At 53.7% G+C, this 23,802-nt stretch overlaps 3 protein-coding genes across 4 annotated transcripts; 1 reads left to right on the plus strand and 2 right to left on the minus strand.

The window, feature by feature from the left end:
• The first annotated feature begins 39 nt into the window (after nt 1-39).
• RUVBL2 (RuvB like AAA ATPase 2) lies at nt 40-16,890 on the plus strand. 2 transcript variants are annotated; one of them, XM_072756778.1, is made up of 15 exons: nt 40-424; nt 4,686-4,740; nt 6,437-6,492; nt 6,781-6,922; nt 8,061-8,190; nt 8,355-8,421; nt 11,307-11,413; nt 11,502-11,595; nt 11,985-12,108; nt 12,457-12,551; nt 12,654-12,772; nt 15,180-15,299; nt 15,714-15,843; nt 16,215-16,329; nt 16,463-16,578. In XM_072756778.1, the coding sequence occupies exons 1-15, from the start codon at nt 413-415 to the stop codon at nt 16,486-16,488; spliced, it is 1,392 nt and encodes a 463-aa protein (XP_072612879.1). In that variant the 5' UTR covers nt 40-412; the 3' UTR covers nt 16,489-16,578. The 2 variants fall into 2 exon arrangements, with proteins under 2 accessions (XP_072612879.1, XP_025870017.2); XM_026014232.2 differs by lacking the exon at nt 16,463-16,578 and adding an exon at nt 16,632-16,890 and having other exon boundaries at nt 58-424.
• Nucleotides 16,887-18,053, minus strand: LHB (luteinizing hormone subunit beta). Its single transcript, XM_026014043.2, has 3 exons — nt 18,030-18,053; nt 17,497-17,664; nt 16,887-17,207 (listed from the first exon to the last, which is right to left on the minus strand). The coding sequence occupies exons 1-3, from the start codon at nt 18,042-18,044 to the stop codon at nt 16,965-16,967; spliced, it is 426 nt and encodes a 141-aa protein (XP_025869828.1). The 5' UTR covers nt 18,045-18,053; the 3' UTR covers nt 16,887-16,964.
• Nucleotides 18,054-18,781: 728 nt separating this feature from the next.
• SAXO3 (stabilizer of axonemal microtubules 3) lies at nt 18,782-21,584 on the minus strand. The gene is made up of 5 exons (XM_072756787.1): nt 21,398-21,584; nt 20,913-21,113; nt 20,653-20,814; nt 19,772-19,899; nt 18,782-19,267 (listed from the first exon to the last, which is right to left on the minus strand). Exons 1-5 carry the CDS (start codon nt 21,551-21,553, stop codon nt 18,922-18,924), a joined length of 993 nt encoding a protein of 330 aa, XP_072612888.1. The 5' UTR covers nt 21,554-21,584; the 3' UTR covers nt 18,782-18,921.
• Between the last annotated feature and the right edge of the window lie 2,218 nt (nt 21,585-23,802).

Here is a 23,802-nt window from a genome sequence, read left to right on the forward strand (position 1 = left end):
GCTGCTCGCCGTGCCAGCCGATTGGCCCTCAACTCTGTCAATCCTAATCTTGGCCCCAAAATTAGCTGGGAGAGACGAGGGTGGAATAGGGAGGAGAGGGAGCGTGGGGGACGTGTGGTTGCCCACAGAAGTCTTAAGAATTTTGCAATCAGCCTCAGCAAGGAGGCCTGGGTAAGGGGAGGGGCCAGGAGGCGTAGCGAACCGACCCAGGAGTTCCGGGCACCCCTTGGCCGGCTCAGTCTCGGCGGAGGAGGGGGGCCTAAAAAGTGACGCCACGCCCCCACAAGGAGAGCTTGCATATTTATGAGGAAACGTCGAGCTCTTTGGAGGACCTGGCCGTCTAGAGGGACCAGAACGCCTTCTCCTTACCGCGTTTCCGTTTCCGCTAGGATATTGGCGGTTGCTGAGCATCATGGCAACCGTGGTAAGTGGTGGCGTGGGGAGGCTGAGGAGGGAACCCGCACCTCTGAGTCTGAACGGGAAGGGTGCTGGGGGCCTGGGCCCCTGGGTCTGAGGGAGGAGAAGGCCTGGGGGCCCGGACCCCTGGGTCTGAGGGAGGGGGGGAGTGCTGGGGGCCCGGACCCCTGGGTCTGAGGGAGCGGGGGAGTGCTGGGGGCCCGGACCCCTGGGTCTGAGGGAGGGGGGGAGTGCTGGGGGCCCGGACCCCTGGGTCTGAGGGAGGAGGGAGGGTGCTGGGGGCCCGGACCCCTGGGTCTGAGGGGAGGGGTGCTGGGGGCCCGGACCCGAGTCTGAGGGAGGAGAAGGCCTGGCGGCCCGGACCCCTGGGTCTGAGGGAGGAGGGAGGGTGCTGGGGGCCCGGACCCCTGGGTCTGGGGCCTTGGACCCCTGGGTCCGAGAGAGGAGGGTGCTGGGGCCCGGACTCCTCGGTCTGAGGGAGGAGGGGGCTGGGGCCCGGACTCCTGGGTCTGAGGGAGGAGTAAAGGGGTTGGTATCCTGGAATCAAGTAGATATTCAAGATCTCAGTAATCTGATCTGACTCAGTCATTTTATAGGAGCTCCAGCCTCCAATCCTCTGGGTGCAATTAGCAGCCAGTTCTGCAGTCTTTTGCCCTAAAGTGATGAGGGTTGTAGTAACTTAGGCTTCAAGCCATTCAAGGAGTCTTGGGTTACTGATGGCATGAGTGGCACCTGAGTACAGGAGGACGCTCAGGTGGACATCCGTCCAGAGTGTGAAGTTGCTTAGCCTTGAGTCACAAGAGTGTTGAGAACTTGGAGGGTGTCTGTGGGCAAGGGGACACGGCTGGGGGTCCAGAGGCTGGGGATCTTGCAATGAGATTGTTTTGGCCATTTTCATATTTCAGCCCCTTGTACTCAGTGTGGATGCTCAGTAGGTTAACTCTTGAATGTTGGAATGAATGAATGCATGAGCTCACTAAAGGAGAGATCAGGCACACCGGTCCTGGCACTTGCTTAAGAAACATCTGAATGAAGAGGGGATATGGCCTTAACTTGGGGTTGAACTGGACTTCTGGCTACCTTGGTTCCCATAGTGACCCTGGTGGGGGGGTTTGGGGGAGGAGTGGGGCGGTAGTTACTGGTAGGTGTGGAATTTGAGTCTGTGGCTGCTGTCATGGCAAAGAGGGTGGATAGGGGAGCAGAAGCAGAAGAGGAAAGGTAATGGCCACATTCCTAAGACCCAGTTCTCATGGACATGAATAAAGCATTGGAAGCTTGAGGGGACAGTGGGTGCTGAGTTTTAAAATGACCTCTGCTGGGGCACCTGGGCAGCTCATCGGTTATGTATCTGCCTTTGCCTCAGGTCGTGATCTCAGCTCTGGGATGAAGCCCTGCCTACTGGCTCTCTGCTCAGTGGGGAGCCTGCTTTTCCCACTCCTATTCCCTCTGCTTGTGTGCTCAAGTGCAAGCACGCGCGCACTTTCTCTGTCAAACAATCTTAATAAAATAAAATGGCCTCTGCTACCATGGGGTCAGTGAGTAGCACAGCATAGGAGAGGCTTCTGGTGCAAAGGAAGGCCTTGTAGGAGGCAGGTCTGTTTGTGTGTGATTGCTAAGGGTTAAGATTTCTGGATCCATGGCCATTTATTGCCACAAGTAGGGTCTGGTAGGATGTGTCATGATATGTGAGGGTGAGTTCTGAGTCTTTTTTTTTTTTTTTTTTTTTAAGATTTAATGGGAGAGGGATCCCTGGGTGGCGCAGCGGTTTGGCACCTGCCTTTGGCCCAGGGCGCAATCCTGGAGACCCGGGATCGAATCCCACGTCAGGCTCCCGGTGCATGGAGCCTGCTTCTCCCTCTGCCTGTGTCGCTGCCTCTCTCTCTCTCTGTGACTATCATGAATAAATAAATAAATAAATCTTTAAAAAAAAAAAAGATTTAATGGGAGAGAGAGAGAGAGAGAGAGAGAGTGAAGCGGGGGTGGGAGGTGGGAGAGGAAGAAGCAGAGTCCCCTCTGAGCAGGAAGCCTGATGCAGGGTTTGATCCCAGGACCTGAGGATCATGACTTGAGCCAAAGGCAGACACTTAACCCACTGAGCCACACAGACACCCCTGTTCTGATTCTTCTGCTAGTGTTTGGGGCCAGTGTCTGTTGGTCTTGGTTCCAGCCTTCTATGAGGAGAGGGTAGGTGGGAGGGAAGCTTGTGACCATGTGGCGGCCATGGTCTAAGCTCCAGAGACTGGAGGCTTCCAGTGGGTTGGATGTCTACATCTCCTCTCCTGGTAGAAGAGAGACCTGTGGTTGGGGGCAGGTGGCCAAGGGACTGGGTCAGCAGGCTGGCTTCTTAGGCTTTCCTTTCCTTACTAGAAAGTGTGAGGGGCGCTTGGTTAAGTCACTGGAGCAGGTGACTCTTAATCTTGGGGTCCTGAGTTCGAGCCCCATGTTGGGTATAGAGGTTACTTAAATAAATAAAACTTAGAAAAGAAAGAAATCATCAGATACTCCAGTGCCAGCAAACAATACAGCCTAGGACCCACCACCCAGATTTTTTTTTTTAATTTTTTTAAAAATATTTTATTTATTTATTCATGAGAGACACACACAGAGAGAGAGGCAGAGACACAGGCAGAGGGAGAAGCAGGCTCCTGCTTGTGGGACTTGATCCTGGGACTCCAAGATCAGGCCCTGGGCCACAGGCAGGCGCTGAACCGCTGAGCCACCCAGGGATCCCCACACCACCCAGATTTTTAACAGCCTTAGTGAGATATAATTCACATACCATACAATTTGCCCATGTATTTATTTATTGTAAAGATTTTATTTATTTGTTCATGAGAGACAGGCAGAGACCTAGGCAGAAGGAGAAGCAGGCTGCCTGCAGGGAGCCCAGTGCAGGACTCAATCCCAGGACCCCAGGATCAGGACTTGAGCCAAAGGCAGATGCTCAATCACTGAGCCACCCAGCCACCCTACAATTTACCCATTTAAAGTGTATAGTTCAACAGTTTTTAGTATGTTCACAATTGTACACTAACACCTCCAGGACATCTTTATCCTCCTGAGAGGGAAACCCTGTAGCTCTTGGCCATCATCCCCCAGTCCTCTCAGACCCCGTGGCCCTAGGTCACCACCAATGTACTTCTAGTCTATGAATTCACTTATCCTGCATGTTTCATATAAGTGAAATCATGCCATATGTGATCTTAAGTGTCTGGCTTCTTTCACTTTGTATGTTTTCAAGGTTCATCCACACTACAGCATATGTTGGAACTTTCTTTTTATGGCTGAACAATATTCCAAGTGTTTACACACCACGGTTGGTTTATCCATTCATTCATTGATGGACATTTTGGGTTTTCCCACCTTCTGGCTCTTGTGAATAATGCCACTGTGAACACTTGTGTGAATCTTTTGGGGATTCTCGAACTGTCCTGGGGGTACTTACTCGTCTCTCTCCCCTATATGAGAAGAGATGGTGGCTGGCTCCTTTTTTCAGAGAGCTGAGAACACCAGAGGGCTCAGTACCTGCTTGTTGTATCAGCTCAACACTTCAGTACATCATTCATCCAAACCCTAACATTGAACCCCAAGTGAACAAGCAAGATGTGGGCTGTGCCCTTCATGGGACTCACATCCACCAGAGCCAATAATATTGAACTGATAGTCTCCCTTCTAAATGTGAGATTACACAGGGAGATTGGGCTCCCAAGGGAGACCTTTTGTTCTGTCCAGACCTCCAGAGACCCTGGAAGGAGTCAGGCCGGGGCAGTGGTTGGGGGGCCTCCCTTCGTGAGCGTCACTAGATCTGATTCAGTGAGGGAAGTGAGGAGAGCAGGCTGGACTCTGGGACATGGGTGTGCAAGGGCCTAGTGACAGATTCAGGCAGTGCGGTACAAGGGGGCTGGGCAATCAGGGTCCAGTTTGCTCTGCATTGGTGTTTGTCCTTCCAGTCATGGGAGTGGGGAGAGCTGCTTCCTTCAGAAATAATTTCTGGGCTCCAAATAATGTGCTAGGCCCTGGGGACAGTGCTGTGAACGAGACAGACACGGTCCTTGTCTTTCTGGGACACTGTTGACTGGGGTCAACCAACCAGCGTTAGTGGTGACAAGCAAGAAGGGTGGGAGTGACAGTTGTTTGGGCTATTAGGCCTGCCTGTGGGGAAAAGGAATGGAAAGGACTGCCTCTAGGGATGTGGGCAGGAGGGACAGAGGAGTTGGTGAAAACTGGGATCATAAGGGCTTTTCTGATATGTCTTCCTCTATCCCCAGACGGCCACAACCAAGGTCCCAGAGATCCGAGATGTGACAAGAATTGAGCGTATTGGTGAGTGAGCAGGGCCTAGAGCCTGCCTGCACCCCACAGAGCCAACCAGCCCAGGGGCCATCGCATCCCCCTCTCTGATGGGGGGAGATAGGGCTGAGTGCCAGAGTGGGCTCAGATGGCACATGGAGGACCTTGCTAGGCTGCAACCTGGGATGCAACCCAGGCCGCACTTCTGCTGGCTTGGCTACCCCGGTTAGGCTCCTGGGTGTCCTAGCATTTTGCTTGGAAATCATAAAAGTATCTGCTTGCTGAGTGCCTGCTGGGCTTGGCCTAGAACTGAATGTCCCATGCCCTCAGCGCACACTGGCATTAGCTCCATGAGGGCAGGGACCAGGTCTGGCCTGTTTCTGGCTGTGTCCCTAGCAGGGGCCCCAGCAGAGCAGATGCTCAACAGATAACCAGCAAATGCATGAGTTCATGTCCTGCCAGGTTCTCACAGCCATCCCAGCAGATGTGCATTGTAACTGCTCTCCTGTATTTTATTTAATGGAAGAAACTTTGACTCAGAGCAGTCAAGCCACTGGTCCTGGCTCAATGTGCAGAGTAGGCCATAAATCTAGGAGTACGAAGTTGGGGTGTAGTGGGCCAACAGAGTGCAGCCTCCGCAAAGAGCTTTACCTGCATGGAAAAGGAAACTATACTCCTTTGTGCACATTTGTTCACTCTGCCTATAAGGGAGGCCCAGAAGTAAAGAGGCTAGCAACGTGGGTTCTGGAGGCCCAGTGCTGGGGACCACTTCTGCTGCAAGAGGCTAGTTGCTCTCTGCCCTGGAGTCCTTATCTACAAAATGGAGCAAAGGTGTTCACCTCATCAGTATTGATACAAGATTCCATCAGGTCATCGATAAACCCTCAGCATGCAAGGGCCAACACGGTTTCAGCTATCAAAAGACCCAGTAGACACCAGCAACTCCCAGTACCAGCCCTCAGGGTGCTTAAAATCTAGTGCTGGGGTCAGCGAATCTTTTCTCAAAGGGCCAGATGGTAAATCTCTTCTGTAGAAAAAACATCAGTTCTCCCATTGCAGTGTGAAAGCAGCCACAGGCAGTAAGTAAGTTAGAGGATGTGGCTGTGTTCCAATAAAGCTTTATTTACAAAAACAAGCGACTGAGCCACAGGCTTTCATTTGTCCAGCCCTAGTCCATTGTGAAACAATGAAATCCCACGTCTTTACCTCTCGCTGGGCTGTGTGGTCTTCTCTCGCTGGGCTGTGTGGTCTTGGGCAAGGAGCCTGACCTCTCTGGGCTCCCTTCTCGAATTTGTGTTGATGAGGGCCTGAGGAGGTTTTTGAACCCCAGAAGCACTCCTGGGTGGTAATAGCTGGGACTCCTGTTTCTCAGGGTTACGTGGCACAAAATAAGAATCTGTGGGGCCACTTAGGCTATAAACATAAAGTGTTTGTGATTGTTAGTGGTCACGGTTAGATCCTGATCTGATGTGGTTAACCAGATCTGGGTGATTCTGGTCCCCTCTGCTGTATCCTAAGGGCAGCTCCAGCTTATTGAGCATTTACCCCCACTAGCTATTCTCCCAGTAACGTAGAGACATGGACCCCCCCCCTCCCTCATTTGACCAAGGAGGAAGCCAGGGCTGAGAGAAGCTGCCCCTTTCCTCAGGCCACACATTATCACAAGCTGGCTGGTAAACGTGTCTTCTGGTTCTTCCTCCCCCACCCCCTCTCCCCCGTCCCCCGACAGGTGCGCACTCCCACATCCGGGGACTGGGACTGGATGATGCCTTGGAGCCACGGCAGGTAGAACTGAGGGCAGTGGGCTGGGAAGGCTGATCCATGGATGTACAGGGTTCCCAGGGTCCCTGGGCATGTTAGGATCTCCCAGACCTTTGGCTACTTATCTATAAAATTTAGCCATATGTAGAGTTTTATTAGTCCTAAAACTTTGGGGTGGAAAAGGCTTTTTTTGCTTTTCCCAGGTCCTAACCAGCATCGTGCCCTTTCATCTCACTAGTCTGGAGGTGGTAGAAATGGGGGTGGCAGTCCAGTAGGAAGTCACATGGTGTGCTCTCACCTCCCACTCTACAGGCTTCCCAGGGCATGGTGGGGCAGCTGGCAGCCCGGCGGGCAGCTGGTGTTGTGCTGGAGATGATCCGGGAAGGGAAGATCGCCGGGCGGGCCGTGCTCATCGCTGGCCAGCCGGGCACTGGGAAGACGGCTATTGCCATGGGTAAGAGGCCTCTCAGGGAAGAAGCTCTTTATTTATTCATTCATGAGAGACATACACACACAGAGAGAGAGAGAGAGGCAGAGACACAGGCAGAGGGAGAAGCAGGCTCCATGCAGGGAGCTTGACGCGGGACTTGATCCCAAGTCTCCAGGATCAGGCCCTGGGCTGAAGGTGGCACTAAACTGCTGAGCCATACTTTTTCTTATATCTGCCCCATACTTTTTCTTATATCTTATTGACTAGAACTTAATCATATGGTTACATTCTGCTGCGACACTATGGGACATTAACATGACATGAGGGAGCAGGGAGGGATGTGATGGCAATTGTCAGGAGAGACTTCCCAGAGAAGTCAGGCCCTGAGCTAAGACTTGCAGGGTGTCTGGGAGTCTTCTGGACACCCAATATGGGACGGGGCTATCCAGGCAAGAGTGTGGCACCTGTCTGGAAAGGGGACCAGGAAGAATTTCCACCTCTTACTGGTCAGAAGGGTCCAGTGACTTCCTGTCTGTGAGACTTGACGTGGTGCTTAGAGTGACTGCAAGGTCAGTCCCGGTGTCTGCCGGCCAGCCCCAGGACAGACAGAAGACCTGTCCCTGGGCTGGTTACAGGTCATGTGATGGGTTCATGGTTGAGCACCAGTGCATGCCTGCCACCCCCAGATCGCTTCTCTGCAGGTGCGGTCCCACACCAGCACTTGTTCTGTTGTGGTCCTCGTTATACAGAGAGACAAACAGACAAGACTTCTTAGGATCACATGGTGCTAAGCGGTAGAACCGGGATTCGAACCTAGGTGGTCTGGCTCTAGAGCCACCACCCTTAACTACTCTTTCAGTCCTCTTTTGGCCTTGATTCCTGCTCATTACCCCCAAGCCTAAAAGGCTAAACAACTTCTAGAGCACTGGCGAGGTTATAGGGTCATGAAATTAACCTTCTGGTCAGCATGGGGTTCGAGTCCAGGTCTTCTATGTAGCCCACCATCCCTGGCTTTCTCCATGTCTCCCTGTCTGCCCCCAACACTATGTGTATTTCACCTACGCTACTTCCAGAGGAGGGAGAAGAGCTGGTTTGACACAGAGTAGGTGTTAGGGACGTGGTGCCAGCCTGTCCCCACTTACCCAGACCACCTCTTCCCCAGGCATGGCACAGGCCCTGGGCCCTGACACCCCGTTCACAGCCATCGCAGGCAGTGAGATCTTCTCGCTGGAGATGAGTAAGACAGAGGCACTGACCCAGGCCTTCCGGCGCTCTATTGGCGTTCGAATCAAGTAAGCACAGGACCCGGTGTGGGGGATGGAGTTAGCTTGCAGTGGCCTTGGGATGACCCCTGCCTGCCCTGTCCGGCTTGTCCCATGCCTAAGGGCTCATGGGAGTTAGCCATTTGCAAGGGCCTGGGCCTCGGGCTCTCTGCTCACACCTGTTTTCCGCTTAGGGAGGAGACTGAGATCATTGAAGGGGAAGTGGTGGAGATCCAGATTGACCGTCCAGCCACAGGGACGGTGAGTCTGCTGCTGAGCCTGGGCCACCTCCGGGGCTGGAGGATGGGGTGCCAGAACCCAAGGGATGTTGGATGTTTGAGCTGCAGGTCAGAGCCCTCTACTGCGTACTGTGGGGGTCATTGACAGTTTATCCACATTTTTTTTTTAAAGATTTTATTTATTTATTCATGAGAGACACAGAGAGAGAGAGGCAGAGACACAGGCAGAGGGAGAAGCATGCTCCATGCAGGGAGCCCAATGTGGAATTCGATCCCGGGTCTCCAGGATCATGCCCTGGGCTGAAGGTGGCGCTAAACCACTGAGCCACCCAGGTGCCCCAGTTTATCCACTTGTGAGTGACACCCTGAGTCGTTAAAAGCAAGTGGTGTCATGACAGAGAAGGTCTGGAAGTTCCTCACACTTAAATTTTTTTTTTTAACTTTTTTTTTTTTTTTTAATTTTTATTTACTTATGATAGTCACAGAATGAGAGAGAGAGAGAGGCAGAGACACAGGCAGAGGGAGAAGCAGGCTCCATGCACCAGGAGGAGCCCGATGTGGGATTCGATCCCGGGTCTCCAGGATCACGCCCTGGGCCAAAGGCAGGCGCCAAACTGCTGCGCCACCCAGGGATCCCTTTTTTTTAACTTTTATTTATTTAAATCATCTTTGCTTACAACATGCGGGGCTCGAACTCATGACCCCAAGATCAAGAGTTGCATGCTGTTCTCACTGAGCCAGCCAGGTGTCCCTCTCACAGTTCGTTCTTTCTTTCTTTTTTAAAATTTATCTTAAATAATTTAAATTCAATTTGCCAACATGTCATGTAAACACCTAGTGTTCAGCTCACAGTTAATGGTTAGGCTTAAGAACCTGTTCTGTGAGATTTTATGCAGCTTAGCCCTAAAAGGTGTATCCTATCCAGCTTACATGGTCATGGTGATTTGCTCCCTTTTTTTTTTTTTCAGCTAAGAATTTTAACTTTTTTTTTTTTTTTTTTTTAGATTTATTTATTCATGAGAGACACACAGAGAGAGGCAGAGACATAGGGAGAGGGAGAAGCAGGCTCCTCACAGGGAACCTGATGCTGTACTCGATCCCAGGACCCTGGGATCACGACCTGAGCCAAAGGCAGATGCTCAACCACCGAGCCACCCAAATGCCCCAACATTTTTGTTGTAAATTGCAACAGATGTAAAGGAGCACGTAAAATAAGCGAATGGTCTAGTAAGTTATTATAAAACAAATCTCCTTAGAACTGCCACCAAGATAAGAAATTAGAACTTTGAAGAAAAAAAAAAAAGAGCTTTGCCAGTTCCCATCCCTACCTCATTGCTCTTTCTACAACACCCCACATCCTCACAAGGGTGGCTGCCCTTGCCTGTTGTCACTTCTTGGGTGTCATTGGTTTTCTCACCCAGCAATGCATTCCCATGCATTAGTCGAGATTGCCCATTTTTAAGATTTCTTTTTTCTTTTCTTTTCTTTTTTTTTTTTTTTAATAGAGAGCATAAGTAGGGGCACAGGGAGAGGGAGAGGCAGATTTCCTGCTGAGCAGAGAACCAGACCTGGGGCTTGATCCCAGGACTCCGGGATCATGACCTGAGCCAAAGTCAGATGCTTAACCAAGTGAGCCACCCGGGTGCCTCTGATGTAAACATTATGTAAATAAATCGATAAATCTTTAAAATATAATAAAATAAAAATGTAAAACCAAAACCATCTCTCTCTTCCTCCTGAATCCCAGCCCTTTTGTCCTGCCATCTTTCCCTACAAAAAGAACAGCTCACTAGAAATAAGAGACAGGTGGATGTGCTGGAAGACACTGACTGTGCTTATTTTGTGGGGAGAAAGTGTGGTATTTTTGTTTTCTTAGCTGTGTATAGCTTAGCTCTGTTTTCTGGGTTTGTGACTGATAAAAAAAAAAAAAACAAACACAAGTTACGTGGACATAAAACAAGGAATGTTAGAGTGTAGCACACTCCCACCTCCCCACATCAGGGCCCTCTAGTCCATGTTACTGTTCTTAAAGACTTTATCTTTTAGGTAGGTTGTTGTTTGTTATCTTCCTGGGTTTTTAGTAATCGGTTTGTTGAGCAACCAACAAACAATAAGCTGCACACAGTGAAAGTACAGGATGTTGGGGCACCAGGGTGGTTTGGTAGGTTAAGTGTCTGACGCTTGGTTTCTTTTCTTTTATTTCTTTTTTTTTTTTTTTTATAAAGATTTTATTTATTCATGGGAGACACACAGAGAGAGAGAGGCAGAGACACAGGCAGAGGGAGAAGCAGACTCCATGCAGGGAGCCCGATGTGGGACTCAATCCCAGGACCCTGGGATCACGACCTGAGCCAAAGGCAAACACTCAACCATTGAGCCACTCAGGCATCCCTGAAGCTTGGTTTCATCTCAGGTCATGATCTCACGATTTCATGGTCATGGGATTGAGTACTGCGTTGGTCTCTGCACTCAGTGCAGAGTCTGTGTCAGATTCTTCCTTGCTCCCTCCCTGCTGCCCATCTCTCACTCTTTTTTTTTTTTTTAAAGATGTTTTAAATGTATTCATGAGAGACACAGAGAGCAAGGCAGAGACATAGGCAGAGGGAGAAGCAAGTTCCCTGTGGGGAGCCTGATGCAGACTCCATCCCAGGACCTGGGGATCATGACATGAGCCAAAGGCAGATAGATGCTCAACCACTGAGCCCCACCAGTGCCTCTCCCTCTCTCAAATAAATAAATAAATAAATAAATAAATAATTTTTAAAAAAGTTTATAGGATGTTAAGTTTTGACATATCCACAGTCCATTGCCCCCTAAAGCATCCCTATGTCATGCCCATTTCCAAGCTGTGTTGGGGAGACAATGGGCCCCCTCTGAACTCCTTGGCTGGCCTGTCACCCATCTCAGGGCTCTAAGGTCGGCAAGCTGACCCTCAAGACCACAGAGATGGAGACTATATACGACCTGGGCACCAAGATGATTGAGTCCCTGACTAAGGACAAGGTCCAGGCTGGGTGAGTGGCAGGGGGCCATGGTAGGTGGTCAGGGTGGGGGAATCTCGAGCCCTTTCATGTCCTCACTCCCACCCTCCTCCACATGCAGGGATGTGATTACCATCGACAAGGCCACGGGCAAGATCTCCAAGCTGGGCCGCTCCTTCACACGTGCTCGCGACTATGATGCCATGGGCTCCCAGGTGGGCCAGGGTTTTGGAGGTCCACTCACTCCAGGCACCAGGATGTTTGCATCTCCTTTATCACCCCCATGGCCCAGAGGGTCCGGATCCTCCAGTTGCCCCACTTCATGTCCCTTACTCCTGGTTCTTCCCTGTACCCACCAGGACAAGGAGGGCACTTCATCTTTGCAGTTTGCTCATGGTTTCTGAGGTCCTCCAGTAACCTCCGATCCTTCAGTGCTCTCGAGTGCCCTGGTGGTAACTTCCTCTTGGACCTGGGATTTCTGGATTCTCAGCTCTACCCCAGGAAGTCCGATCTCCCCCAACTCTCCACCCAGACAGCCCCTTTGGGCCCCCTTTCATGTTCTTCTTTACTCTTACCTCTCCCTCCCTGTCCCCTGGCCCCATAGACCAAGTTTGTGCAGTGTCCAGACGGAGAGCTCCAGAAACGCAAGGAGGTCGTACACACTGTGTCCCTGCATGAGATTGATGTCATCAACTCCCGCACCCAGGGCTTCCTGGCTCTCTTCTCAGGTGAGGCCCAGCAGGCTGGCTCTGTTCTTGGCACACATCGCTCCTCCTACCTCCAGTACAGCCCCCTGGTTCGTCCTACCCACAGTGTTGCCCTCATTCCCTCTTGGATAGTCCCAACGGGGGCTTGCATGTCCTACCCTCTCTTCTTCCTGGGTTCTTTGCCTTGGGTCTTCTTCTCTGGGACATTGCAGACCGAATGGGACACTCCTTCTGTCACTTTGCCACTCCAGTTTTGATCTCTCTTCCCTCTATCCCTGGTGTCCCGTCTTCGTCTCTCTCTGTCCACTCTCTGGCCCTCTGGCCCTGTCTCCTCTCTGACACTCCCTGTGTCACCCCCACCTGCCTCAGGTGACACAGGGGAGATCAAGTCAGAAGTCCGAGAGCAGATCAATGCCAAGGTGGCCGAGTGGCGTGAGGAGGGCAAGGCTGAGATCATCCCTGGCGTGAGTACCAGGGTGTGGCCAGGGCAGGCGGCTCATAGTGAGAGCAAATGGGAGGAAAGAGGCTTGGGTGGTAGGTTTGACACATTCCCCAATGGCTCCCAGGTGCTGTTTATCGACGAGGTCCACATGCTGGACATTGAGAGCTTCTCCTTCCTCAATCGGGCCCTGGAGAGTGACATGGCGCCTGTCCTCATCATGGCCACCAACCGAGGCATCACCCGGTGAGCCAGCTGCTGGCCTCCCCAGAGGTCTCTGGGAGAAACAGGGTGCTCCAGGTAGTGGGTATGGGCACAGGGTAAACAGGGAATGTTTGTTGAGTTCCCTGTCAGGAAGGGTATGGACTTAGCTGGTGTCACAAGGCTATCCATGTACGGAGGCCTAGACAAAGTTTGTCTTTTAGCTTCTCCCTAAAACAAAGCAGGCGGGTGCTCAGGGCGGTAGGCAGGCAGTTCTGCTCCATCAGGAAGTTGAGGATCATGTTCTTTCTGTATTTTAGTTCCTGTAGCCCTTGAGGCTCAAGTTCCCAAACTGTGTGCCAAGGCATGCCAGGATGCTGCCGAAAACACATGAGTGCTCTGGGATGTACTGAGTTTCTTTTCTTTCTTTCCTTTTCTTTTCTTTTCGTTCTTTTTTTTTCTTTTCTTTTCTTTTCTTTTCTTTTCTTTTCTTTTTTTCTTTTCTTTCTTTTCTTTCTTTTTTTAATGATTTTATTTATTTATTCATGAGAGACACAGAGGCAGAGACACAGGCAGAGGGAGAAGCAGGCTCCATGCAGGGAGCCTGATGTGGGACTCGATCCTCAGACTCCAGGATTACGCCCTGAGCCGAAGGCAGATGCCAAACCGCTGAGCCACCTAGGCTCATGTTTTTGAGTTTCTTTTTTGTTTGTTTGTTTTTTGTTGTTGTTGTTTTTGAGTTTCTGAGGGATGCACAGAGACAGATGTGTTGGACACTGCCTGCATCACTACAGTTAGGTCATTTAGCCCTAATGACCTTATAGAACAAAACTTAATATTGCTTTTGGCCTAAGAATGCCAGGGGAAAATTTTAGAGCCATGGAGCTCACCTGGTTCTGGGAATCTGTGCCCTAGGGTATTGCCAGCACCTCTCGTCCTGTTGTCCCAGCTGGTCTTCTTCTCTGCCTCATCTGTATTTTGGTGGACAGGGAGAAGGAAGTGGGTGGTAAACAGCTCCCCTGGGAGGCTGGGGCCTGGAGGGTGCACTTAGCACTTCCACCATCACCCACTGCCCAGCACCACCCTGGCTGCACTGGAAGCTGAAGAATGTCTTCTCCAGTGCTGTGGCCATGTGGCAGCTAAAACTGGTCGGTGGAGGGTGGCCATCATTACAGAGGACAAAGGTACAGATTTTCTGTGGCTTCTTTCCTGGGTGAACAGCTCTGACCCTTAAAAGAAGTTCAGGAGGTGGATATTGTCTCAGCCCCACATTACAGAGGAGGATAGCAAGGCCTGGTGACGTGCCTGAGGTTGCATGGAGAAGGTGTCAGAGCCAGAGTTGCCTCTCCTAATGAAGATAGGAAGGGGCCAGCTGAGGGCAAATGTGTGGCAGCTGCACACGGGGCACATCCTGGGCCAGGGCACAAACCCAAGTCGCTCCTCTGTTATCTGCATAAAATGTATTCTTGAGTCTACGTACTCTCACTTAAATTGATTTGTAAGCCCCTCTCCCCTGCCCCCCCCCCCCCAAATCAGTGCTGACAACACTCTGGTGCTCCTGTGTGACTGGGTGTGGACCCTCTAATCTAAGGTCCAGCAAGTTGGCGCCCTACCTGCTTTCTGGTTGCAGCTCACCTGCTGTACATGAGTGTCCTTTTCTTTTCCTTTTTTTTTTTTGGGGGGGGTGTGTCCTTTTCATGCCTTGTTATCTGCTTTTTATTGATGATTTGGGATTTAAAAGGGCCCCCTAGTTGCCCAGGCACAAGGCGAGGATGGATGTGCCTTACAGAGAAAGTGTGTGTGTCAGATGAGCTTCGTTCCAGGCATAATGTAGAGTGCTGTCAGCCATGAGTTCAATGCGAGTGGGTCAGTAGTGTATGCTAAATAAGATGTCTTTAAACAGAAGCACGTAGAACCAGGTTATATATTGGTTGGTTGACAAAAATATTGTGACCAAAGGCTCACAAGAACCTACCACATACATCTCCGAGAAGCAGTGGTTCATCATTTGCTAGTGAGCGTCTGTCCCCCCCCCCCCCCTTAATAGAATGTCACTACCACAAATTACAAGAATCCAGTCTCTCCTGGCACTGCCATGTGCCAGGGCCTGCTCTGGGCCAGGTGCAGCACGAATAGCACAGAATAGGACCATCACAGTCTCTTACCTGTGGAGCTCTATGTCAAGCAGAGGAGTGAGACCTTGACTCAGTAATCCTGGATATAGATACCTAGCTCAGACCAACCCAGTTTTCTGTGGGCGGGGGTGGTGACACAGCTGGGGGACAGCTGCACGGTTGGTGATGACAGTAGCCATGAGCTGAAGGTTAGGTGGTATTTGCCTAGTGAGTGGGCTGTGATGGAGAGGGTGGGTGGGGTATTTTAAGTAGAGGAAATGGAGAGCTGGGTTCTGGGAGCATCACCCTGACCACCCTCCCTTTCTCCTCCTCCCCAGGATCCGGGGTACCAGCTACCAGAGCCCCCATGGCATCCCCATCGACCTACTAGACCGACTGCTCATCGTCTCCACCTCTCCCTACAGTGAGAAGGACACAAAGCAGATCCTCCGCATCCGGTATGGGCAGGGCCGCCTGGGGTTCTGGGGCAGGACCAGGCTACGGGTCTGAGAAGCAGGGCTGGCACCCACCCTATTTGGCAAGTGGAGGCAGTGAGGTCTGAGGGGGTAGGTCTCTGGGCCTGCATGAGGTAGGGCTGGGCTGGGCTGGGCAACCAAGCAGTGGCCTCGGATCTGGTGGTGGGCCAGTGGCTGACACTGGGGAAAGAGCCCTGGCTGGAGAGGGTTGGAAGCCCAGGTGACAGGTCCAGCCCATGCCTCAGTGGCCCTTCTTGCTTGCCGTTCTGTGGTTCTGTGAACATAGACTCCACATGTCCCCCAGGACTTCCAATAGCGCCCAGGGGGAAGCGCCAGCCAGGGGTTTGCTGCAGTCAGAGCCCTGGCCCTGGCTGACCCCACCCCACCTGCCCACAGGTGTGAAGAGGAAGACGTAGAAATGAGTGAGGACGCCTACACGGTGCTGACGCGCATCGGCCTGGAGACCTCATTACGCTACGCCATCCAGCTTATCACAGCTGCCAGCCTGGTGTGCCGGAAACGCAAGGTCAGCTAGCCCAGTAACCCCCGGGGCCCGCCCAAGTGAGTGATCTACTCCTCACTCCAAGGGCTTGGAGGGCGTTGTTGCATTTAGCCCCAGAACATAGGTTTTCAAAGGCTGGGAAGTTGGGTCTGCGGAGTTTATACCTGTATTTCCTCGCCTGACACATAGCAGGTGCTTCATAGATGTCTCTCATCTCAAAGTTAATGCCGTCAAGTCCATCTTACAGATGAAGAAACTAAGGACCGGAGGGGTTGGACCCTCAGCCGGGAGGTGGCCGATGCAGGATTCAGGCCCAAGCAGTCTGGCCCTGGGGTCTTTACCCTGACCCGCTGCACTGTGAGGGGCCGCACTGAGATCTGGCCTTTCCCTATCAGGGCACGGAAGTACAGGTAGATGACATCAAACGGGTCTACTCACTCTTTCTGGACGAGTCACGCTCCACGCAGTACATGAAGGAGTACCAGGATGCCTTTCTCTTCAACGAGCTCAGTGAGTGTCCCCTGCTGCACCTGTCCCCAGGGTCACCCACCCCAGGGGGGTAGGCCATATGTAGCCTGGGTATCTCAGGCCCTTCCCTCGAGACCACACTGACCACATGGCCCCCCCTTCCTTCTCCCCACAGAAGGTGAAACCATGGACACCTCCTGAGCTGATGTCACCTTCACCCCCCCCCCCACGCCCTGTTTTCTACTAGAGTTCTGACGCTGTAACTTTGTATAAAATGGTTCTGAAACTGGACCCATTCTCTCTCTCTCTCTCTCTCTCTCTCTCTTTTTTTTTTTTTTTTTTAGAGCTTGAGGGAATGGCAGGGGGAGGGCAGAGGGAGAGGGAGAAAGAGAGAACCCTAGGGAGGCTCCAGGATGCCCAGTGTGAAGCCCAGTGTGGGGCTTGATCCCATGATCCCAAGATCATGAACTGAGCCAAAATCAAGAATCAGATGCCCAACCTACTGAGCCACCCAGATGCCCTGAAAAACTAGACCCATTCTGTGTGTGTGTGCATCTACATGCGTACATGCATCCTGAGCCTGACAAAGACAACCTGAGTGCAGTTTGAGAAGCCTTTATTGGGAGGGGAGGGAAGGAGCATCTGCTGGCTCCAGGAGTTGGGGCAGGAGGGGATCCTTAGAGGAACAGGAGGCCCGGGAGCAGGGGGCGGTCACAGGCCAAGGATTGAGCTCTGGGACCCCCACAGTCGGAGTTGCTGAGACGGCAGGGCCCACAGCGACAGCTGAGGGCCACGGGGAAGGAGACCATGGGGTCCACGCCAGGCGGGCATCCGGGGAGCCGGATGGAAGCAAAGTGCAGCTCATGGTAGGTGCACACTGGCTGGGGCACAGGTGGCAGGGCGGCTGGCAGCACTCGTACCTGTAGGCCAAGAGAGGGATGGAGGGGCATGACTACCTGCCTGTGGTCAGGCCCTCCCCTGAGCTCTCCCGCCGCCCCCCAGGTCTCAAACTCAGGTGTCCAGCAGACCCTCTGTGCTCTCCCTCCCTTCCTCCCACATGCCCAGCTTTGACTTCCAATTCCCCAGCCCCTGCCCAGGGGGTGGGCCATCCTTCCATCCCAGCTGCCGTTTTACATCTGATGTGGGCCTGGCCCTGGCCAGTCGTTCCCAGTCCAGCAGGGCTGGTCCCCATCATCCCCTGAAGCTCACCATGCTGGGGCAGTAGCCGGCACAGATGGTGGTGGTGAAGGTGATACAGACCGGGCAGGCTTCGTTCTCAGCAGCCAGGGTGGCGTTGATGGGCCGGCACAGCGGCCGCAATGGCCCCCTGGATGCCCACACCCCACCCACACTCAGCAGCAGCCACAGCAGCAACCCCTGGGACAAGGCCAGTGTCTCAGGGCCAGCCAGACATCTTTACTCTGAGCCCTTACCCTCCCCCCCCCCCCCCCCCCCAGACATTCAAGGACCCAGCTCCCCTGCCTGACATCTTCCATTCAGGACCCATCCCTCCCACTTTGATTCTCTGCCCCTGATACTCAGGAACCCCAGATCCTCCCACACTGCAGAGTCCCACCCTCAGGCCCTGCTCCACCTGCCTAGGGCCCTCCTGGCAGAAAGCCCACTGGCTGTCCCCATCCTTCTAGAAGGAAGCCACCTCAATCAGGTTGTAGGACTCTCCCCTCCTTGTGCCAGCTGAGGCCTGGATGGAGTTGCAAAGCACCTGGGGGCCCTAGTCTTACCTGGAGCGTCTCCATTCTCAGTTCCTCCCCTGTGATGTTTACCTGGTCTTATAGTTGCAGGCTGTGGGGGTGGCAAGGCCACTGGGGGTGGCGGTATGATGGGGTAACCTGGACACTAATCTCTCCGGGGGCGAGAACCAGAAAAGGTCAGGGAGGTGTGCAGGAGTGGCTCCGTGGAATGCCCCTTACCCCCACTCCCTGATAGGCACCCAAGGTGAAGCTGACTTCATGACTGGATCCTCTGGTGCCTCAGGTGCTAGCGAAGTCATGCTTGGGCCACAGGAAGCCCTTGACCTTGCCCAAGGTGGTACAGCCTGGGCTCTGCCCATCGTGGTGGGAGTCTGCAAAGCTGGATGGAGCGCGCCCCTTCCAAGGTGACTGGCGCAGACCTCAATTCCCCTCCCCTCCACCTGCCATAGACTGGAAGCCATTCCTGTCCCACAGTTTACTCTCTTGGGGAGGGCATGACTTCAAGATCGGATTCTGTGCCCTTAGGCGGGGTTCCACCTGCACGCTGGCGTGCCTTCCTCCCGCATGGAATTCAGCGGCAGCCCCATCTCCCCCACCCTCAGGCCCCCAGAGCAAACCATCCATGGGCGTGGTTTAGGCCATTTAACGCAGTTGACTAATAAGATAAACTCCGCCCCCTCTGTCGCGGAGGGCCTGTCCCTCCCGCGAACCCACAGCCCCAAGGTACGTTTTCAGCTCAGCGCCCACCTCCCCCCCAGCCCCCAATCCGGTCAACCCTATGGTCCAGTGTGGGATTCGCCGGGCTCACGACCCAGTGGGCGGGGCCTGGCCGCCGCCTCGCTCCCACGTGACGGGCGGGGTTCCAGATCTCGGCTCCGCCCGGCCCGGGGGGCGAGTCCGGGGCGGGGCTGGCGCTGCGGGCTCAGACGGCGGCTGGCTTCGTGCTGCCGTAGCGGGAGTTCTCAGTGCGGTAGGCTTGCGGCACGCTGTAGATGCCCGGCACCGGCTGCCAGTGCGGGCCGCCCCAGGGCAGTTCCAGCGGGCAGAAACGGTCGAGCCGGAGGAGTGGGTGCACCGGCGGTCTGTAGGACTCCTGAGCCAGAGACAACGACCCACGGTGCGGCACGGCTCTCGTCATCGGGCGGACGTGGGGCAGGCGGATCCCTGGCGGCCGAGAAGGGCGCGGGTCATGGCCCCAGGCGTGAGGCGTCTTCTGGAAGCTCCAGTAGGTCAGCGAGTCCTTGCGGGGATATCCAGACAACTCCTTCCTGTTGATGGGGAAGGGACAGCTGGATCCTAGGGACAAGTCTGAGAGGTTCAGACCTCGCGTTCTGAGGACCCTGTAGACCTGCACTCCTGCGTTCCGAGGCAAGGACGTTTGTAGGAGTCGGGGACCCCCTAGGAGGATGGGGGCTGAGGACTGCTAACCTGAATTCCTGGATTCGATGTCCTTAAGGGCCTGGAATTTGGAGTTTTTTCGAACCCTTGGAAAGGAGTATCTCGGAACCAAAGTAGACCCCGCCCTAGATCCCTAGGGCCCCGCCCCTGGTCCCCCCTCTTGGACAAGGCGCAGGTTTCAATTTCCTGAGAGCTGACACTAAGAATACTTGGGCGCTAAAAGAGGTAGGGCTGGGGCCTGAACTTCCGGTTCTTGAGTGTGCAGGAACTGAATGAAGGCTGAGGCTACTGAGTCGGACAGGGGAAACTGACACCCAGGGCCCGCATCCCGCCAGCTTATGCTGGGGGCCGTGCGGAGCGAGGACCCAGCTCACTTCTGGTAGGCCCGGAAGTCCTTGGCCGAGGTGGTCAGATAGAGCTGATGACGGTCCAAGATGCCCTGGTCAGATACTGTGAAAAGCCGTCCGGCCAGCTCGGGGTTCTTTGTCCAGGGGATTAAAGCCTGACGAGGTCCGGGGAGGAAGGCATGAGCAAGAGAGAGGTTTCATACCGCATTCCAGGACCTGGGTCCCAGAACTCAGGATCCCTCCTTCGACCCAACAGGTTCTCACATTCTCCTGCAGAATCCTTCCTGACCAATCAAACGCAAGCCAGCGCACTTTAGCTTCGCTACCCAAATCAGAACCCTTATTAGGGATGCTCCAAAATACTAACATTTGAGGGTCAACACATAGCTCAGCCCCCAGCCACAAAAAAAAAAAAAAAAAAACTTTCCAGGTCCGCCCGCAGACTCTCGGCTTCCACCTCCCGCCGCTGGAATTCAAGCCGCACCTCGGGCAACCTTTCCTCTTTGCTCATCCTCTCCAGGAAAGCCTAGCCCCGCCTCCTCCCGACCGCGGCTCGGAAAGTTCAAGGCTCGCCCCCACGTGCCCGCCGCCGCCCTGCTCTGACCACAGCCTCGGAACCCCGTCCCGGCCCCGCCCCGGGGATTTACGAGTTGTGGCCCCAGCCTCCCAGCTGGGATTATGGTCTCCAGCCCTCTCCGCCTCCTGACCCTACCTCAAAAGGACGGAGCTCCACCCCCAGACTCTGTAACCTGATTCCGTCCCAGACCTTTTGGTTAGGACCCCGGACTCATAATTGTCCACCCCAGGGTCTCCTCGTCTGGTCCCCAGCTTCAGAGCCCCTCCGCCCCCGCCCCCGCCCCAGGCGCTACAAGCTCTGTCCCACGGTGGCAGCAGGTCTTCTCCGCTACCTGGGAAGGGCCTCCGCGGAGGTGGTCTGCAAATTCCAGGGACTGGGGCCCGACGTGGAAGGTGGCGGGCTGGTCCAGGCCCGGCCAGCCGGTGTACTGAGCTTTCATCTCACTGCACTGGTGCTTCGCGATCAGCGGGAGGCGCCAGCCGCGGTGCCTGAGCTGCGGGAGGGCGACGCAGGGTTCCCACGTGAGGGTGCAAGGCACTCCACTGCGATCCCCAGCCCTGTCCCTGCGGACTCTGCATCCCAGAGCCTTACCTTTTCTGCTAAATCCTTGATCCCCACAGTCCGCGTGGGGTCTGAAGGCTCTGGGGCCCTGGGCTGTGCGTAGGGGCCGCCCTGGGTCTTAGGTATGTAAGCAGAGCCAGAGGTGGTCTCCCATCTGCTGATGACCTCGTCAAAATCCCAGACGTGCAAATCCTGCTTTGCGGCCGCGGGCAGGGGCTCCACGACCGTGGACTGGGAAGAAGGACTTCAGCTAAAAGAAGTCAAGTCCAGCCTACCAGCCCTGACCTCTCCCAGTCAGTCCCCAAAACTTTCCTCCCTCCAGGTCCAGTCATTCAGGTTTCCCTGGCCTCTCTTCTTTCAGACCCAGGAGTCGGGGACTCTCCTTCAGTCAGAGAGGAGTCCACGCCCCCAATCCCCTTTTCTCTGGGCAGGTGTCTGGATCCCCAGGCCTCTCCTTCAGACACAGGGGTCTGGACCCCAGTCTCCTTCTAGCGTGAGACCTAGGGTCCTCTTACCTGCATGGTGGGCGGGGGAAAGGGCACAGATGGGATAATGTGGTGGGCGACACTAGTGCTGGTGAGATGCCAATTGGTCCAGGACCCAGGCGCCTCCGTCCCAGCGATTGGGGGCCATGGGGGGCCATAGCGCAGAGCTAGGGTCCGACCCGCCATGGTCCTTCCCCTGCCGGGTAGCCGCGCAGGAGCCGGCTTGTTGTTGCTGTCGCCCCAGGTAACAGAACCCGCCCCCCCCCCCAACCAGCCAATAGAAGGCCTGCAGGTGTGTGGATGGATGGATAGGGTGAGAAAGAGACCCAGGCACAGAGGGACAGGGACTTTGAGGGAGGGGCCCGGAAACTCAGAGAATTGGGGGAGGGGAGATCAAGAGAGAGGAAAGGGCAGTGAAGGGCAAGTGGGAGGAAGGGGAAATAAAAACTCAGAGTTTTAGGGAACTTTAGAGATGTAAGTTGGGGGAGACAAGAACCCAGAGGGGGAGGAGAACAGAGACCACCCACTGCATCAGGGAATCCATGAGAAACAGCCCTCTTTCTGAAGGGGTCCCAACTCTCTCAGCCCCCTCCTCCCTCTGCCAGGCCTGCCTACCTCTGGGGTAACGATTTCCAGACTTCCCTAGGGCGCTCCCTCCCTCCCTGTGTGTGCTGAAGGAGTCAGCCTGGGGCTTGGGCTTCGTCTGTCCTGCCTGCCTGCCTTTGATTTGGTTGAAAACTTCCACCTGGATATGGGGGTGGGTGACAAGGGAGAGACCCACAGACAAGTACACAGGGAAATACTTAGCGAAAAGAGAGGGGAGGGAGGGGATATGGAAAGAGCTTTGATGGGAATGAAATACAGAGGAGAATGGGTGAGAGACAGTGAATGAGAAACAGAGATAGAGAGCCCACTGACCCAGAGATGAGACAGAGAGGGAGGTGACCAAAAAAAAAAGAGGGGGTGAGAGACAGTGAATGAGAAACAGAGATAGAGAGCCCACTGACCCAGAGATGAGACAGAGAGGGAGGTGACCAAAAAAAAAAGAGGGTGTGAACCACAGACCTGGAAACTGAGTCAGCCAGGCACCCCACCCCCGCGCCGCCCTGGCATTCCTACCCTTCCCAGGGGCCCCAGTCTGTGTTGGTGGGGGATGGGGGATGTCCGTGGTCTCTGTCTTTAGCCTAAAGCTGGTTATAAAAGAATGTGTGTGAGGGATGCCTGGGTGGCTCAGCGGTTGAATGTCAGCCTTTGGCTCAGGGCGTGATCCTGGAGTCCTGCGATCAAGTCCTGGAGTCCTGCGATCAAGTCGATCAAGTCCCACATCAGGCTCCCTGCATGGAGCCTGCTTCTCTCTCTGACTATGTCTCTCTGCCTCACTCTCTCATGAGTAAATACATAAAATATTTAAAAATAAATAAGTAAAATAAAAGAATGTGTGCATGTGTGTGTCACACACATACACACACAGGTAAGATATGGACTGGTGATGCATGAAGGGGTCTCCTGAAGGTGTGAGATCTACCCCTGACTTCCCTTGTCACTTCCTCACTTTAAAGACTTTTTGGTTGGGGCACCTGGGTGGCTCTTTGGTTGAGCATCTGCCTTTGGGGTCATGGGATCCAGTCTCGCATCAGGCTCCCAATGGGGAGCCTGCTTCTCCCTCTACCTGTGTCTCTGCCTCTGTGTGTCTCTCATGAATAAATAAATAAGATCTTTATAAAAAATTTTTAAAAATAAAGACCTTTTGGTCAAGACCTCTGCCTCCTTGGCTCCCATTAGCTCATCCACTAACCCATTCTTCAGATGGGGAAAAGTGAGGCTAATTTCTGCAACCTGGCCCGGGTCCCACTGACCCCCTCACTCCAGCCTCTGGGACCACTTCTTCTTTTGGAGTCTCCTGAGTCCACTCAAAGCCTATCACTGCCCATGTGACTTCTGATCCTAGCCAGGAGTCAACTGGTCAGAACCTTATGCCATACTCAAGTTGTACAATTCTAAGGCCTATTTCTTTCCCAATATGGGTAAAAGGACAGAAAAAGAGGAATCAGACAGAAACCTGATCCAATTCCCCAACAGGGTTAAACTCTCTAGCATCCTGATCACTTATCTCATCCAATCTTGCTTGTGCTCCTACTGTGATGGGTAGCTCACTACCTCAAAAGAGAACATTCTAAGATAACACTTGCTCCATCTGATCAGGTAAGATTTCTCATTCAAACCCCAGCTTCCAGCTAGTTGCTTGTATGTCCCAGTTTTTACACTCCCTCACCCACTTCTTGACACATCACTTCCTTGTCACTCTTTCCAGGGTAGGCAAGATGTCCTCTGAGATCAAGTGGTTTGCAACTTAGAAACCGATGGCCTCCTATGGTTAAATCTACCAGAGTTGATCTGACAAATTGTGTATTAGCACTGATAAACAGTAGACACTC

The sequence above is a fragment of the Vulpes vulpes genome, chromosome 1, assembly GCF_048418805.1.
Source record: "Vulpes vulpes isolate BD-2025 chromosome 1, VulVul3, whole genome shotgun sequence".
NCBI lineage: Eukaryota > Metazoa > Chordata > Mammalia > Carnivora > Canidae > Vulpes > Vulpes vulpes.

Coding starts and splice junctions, on each gene's coding strand:
- SAXO3 (XM_072756787.1), bottom strand. CDS start 21,553: ATGGCGGGTCGGACCCTAGCTCTGCGCTATGGCCCCCCATGGCCCCCA. Junction 19,900..20,652: donor TCCGCGGAGGCCCTTCCCAG/GTAGCGGAGAAG, acceptor GGACCTCGTCAG/GCTTTAATCCCCTGGACAAA. Junction 19,268..19,771: donor GACTTCCGGGCCTACCAGAA/GTGAGCTGGGTC, acceptor CCCCATCAACAG/GAAGGAGTTGTCTGGATATC.
- RUVBL2 (XM_026014232.2), top strand. Junction 8,191..8,354: donor TCTATTGGCGTTCGAATCAA/GTAAGCACAGGA, acceptor TTTTCCGCTTAG/GGAGGAGACTGAGATCATTG. Junction 8,422..11,306: donor ACCGTCCAGCCACAGGGACG/GTGAGTCTGCTG, acceptor CACCCATCTCAG/GGCTCTAAGGTCGGCAAGCT.
- LHB (XM_026014043.2), bottom strand. Junction 17,208..17,496: donor CCGGCTACTGCCCCAGCATG/GTGAGCTTCAGG, acceptor CTTGGCCTACAG/GTACGAGTGCTGCCAGCCGC.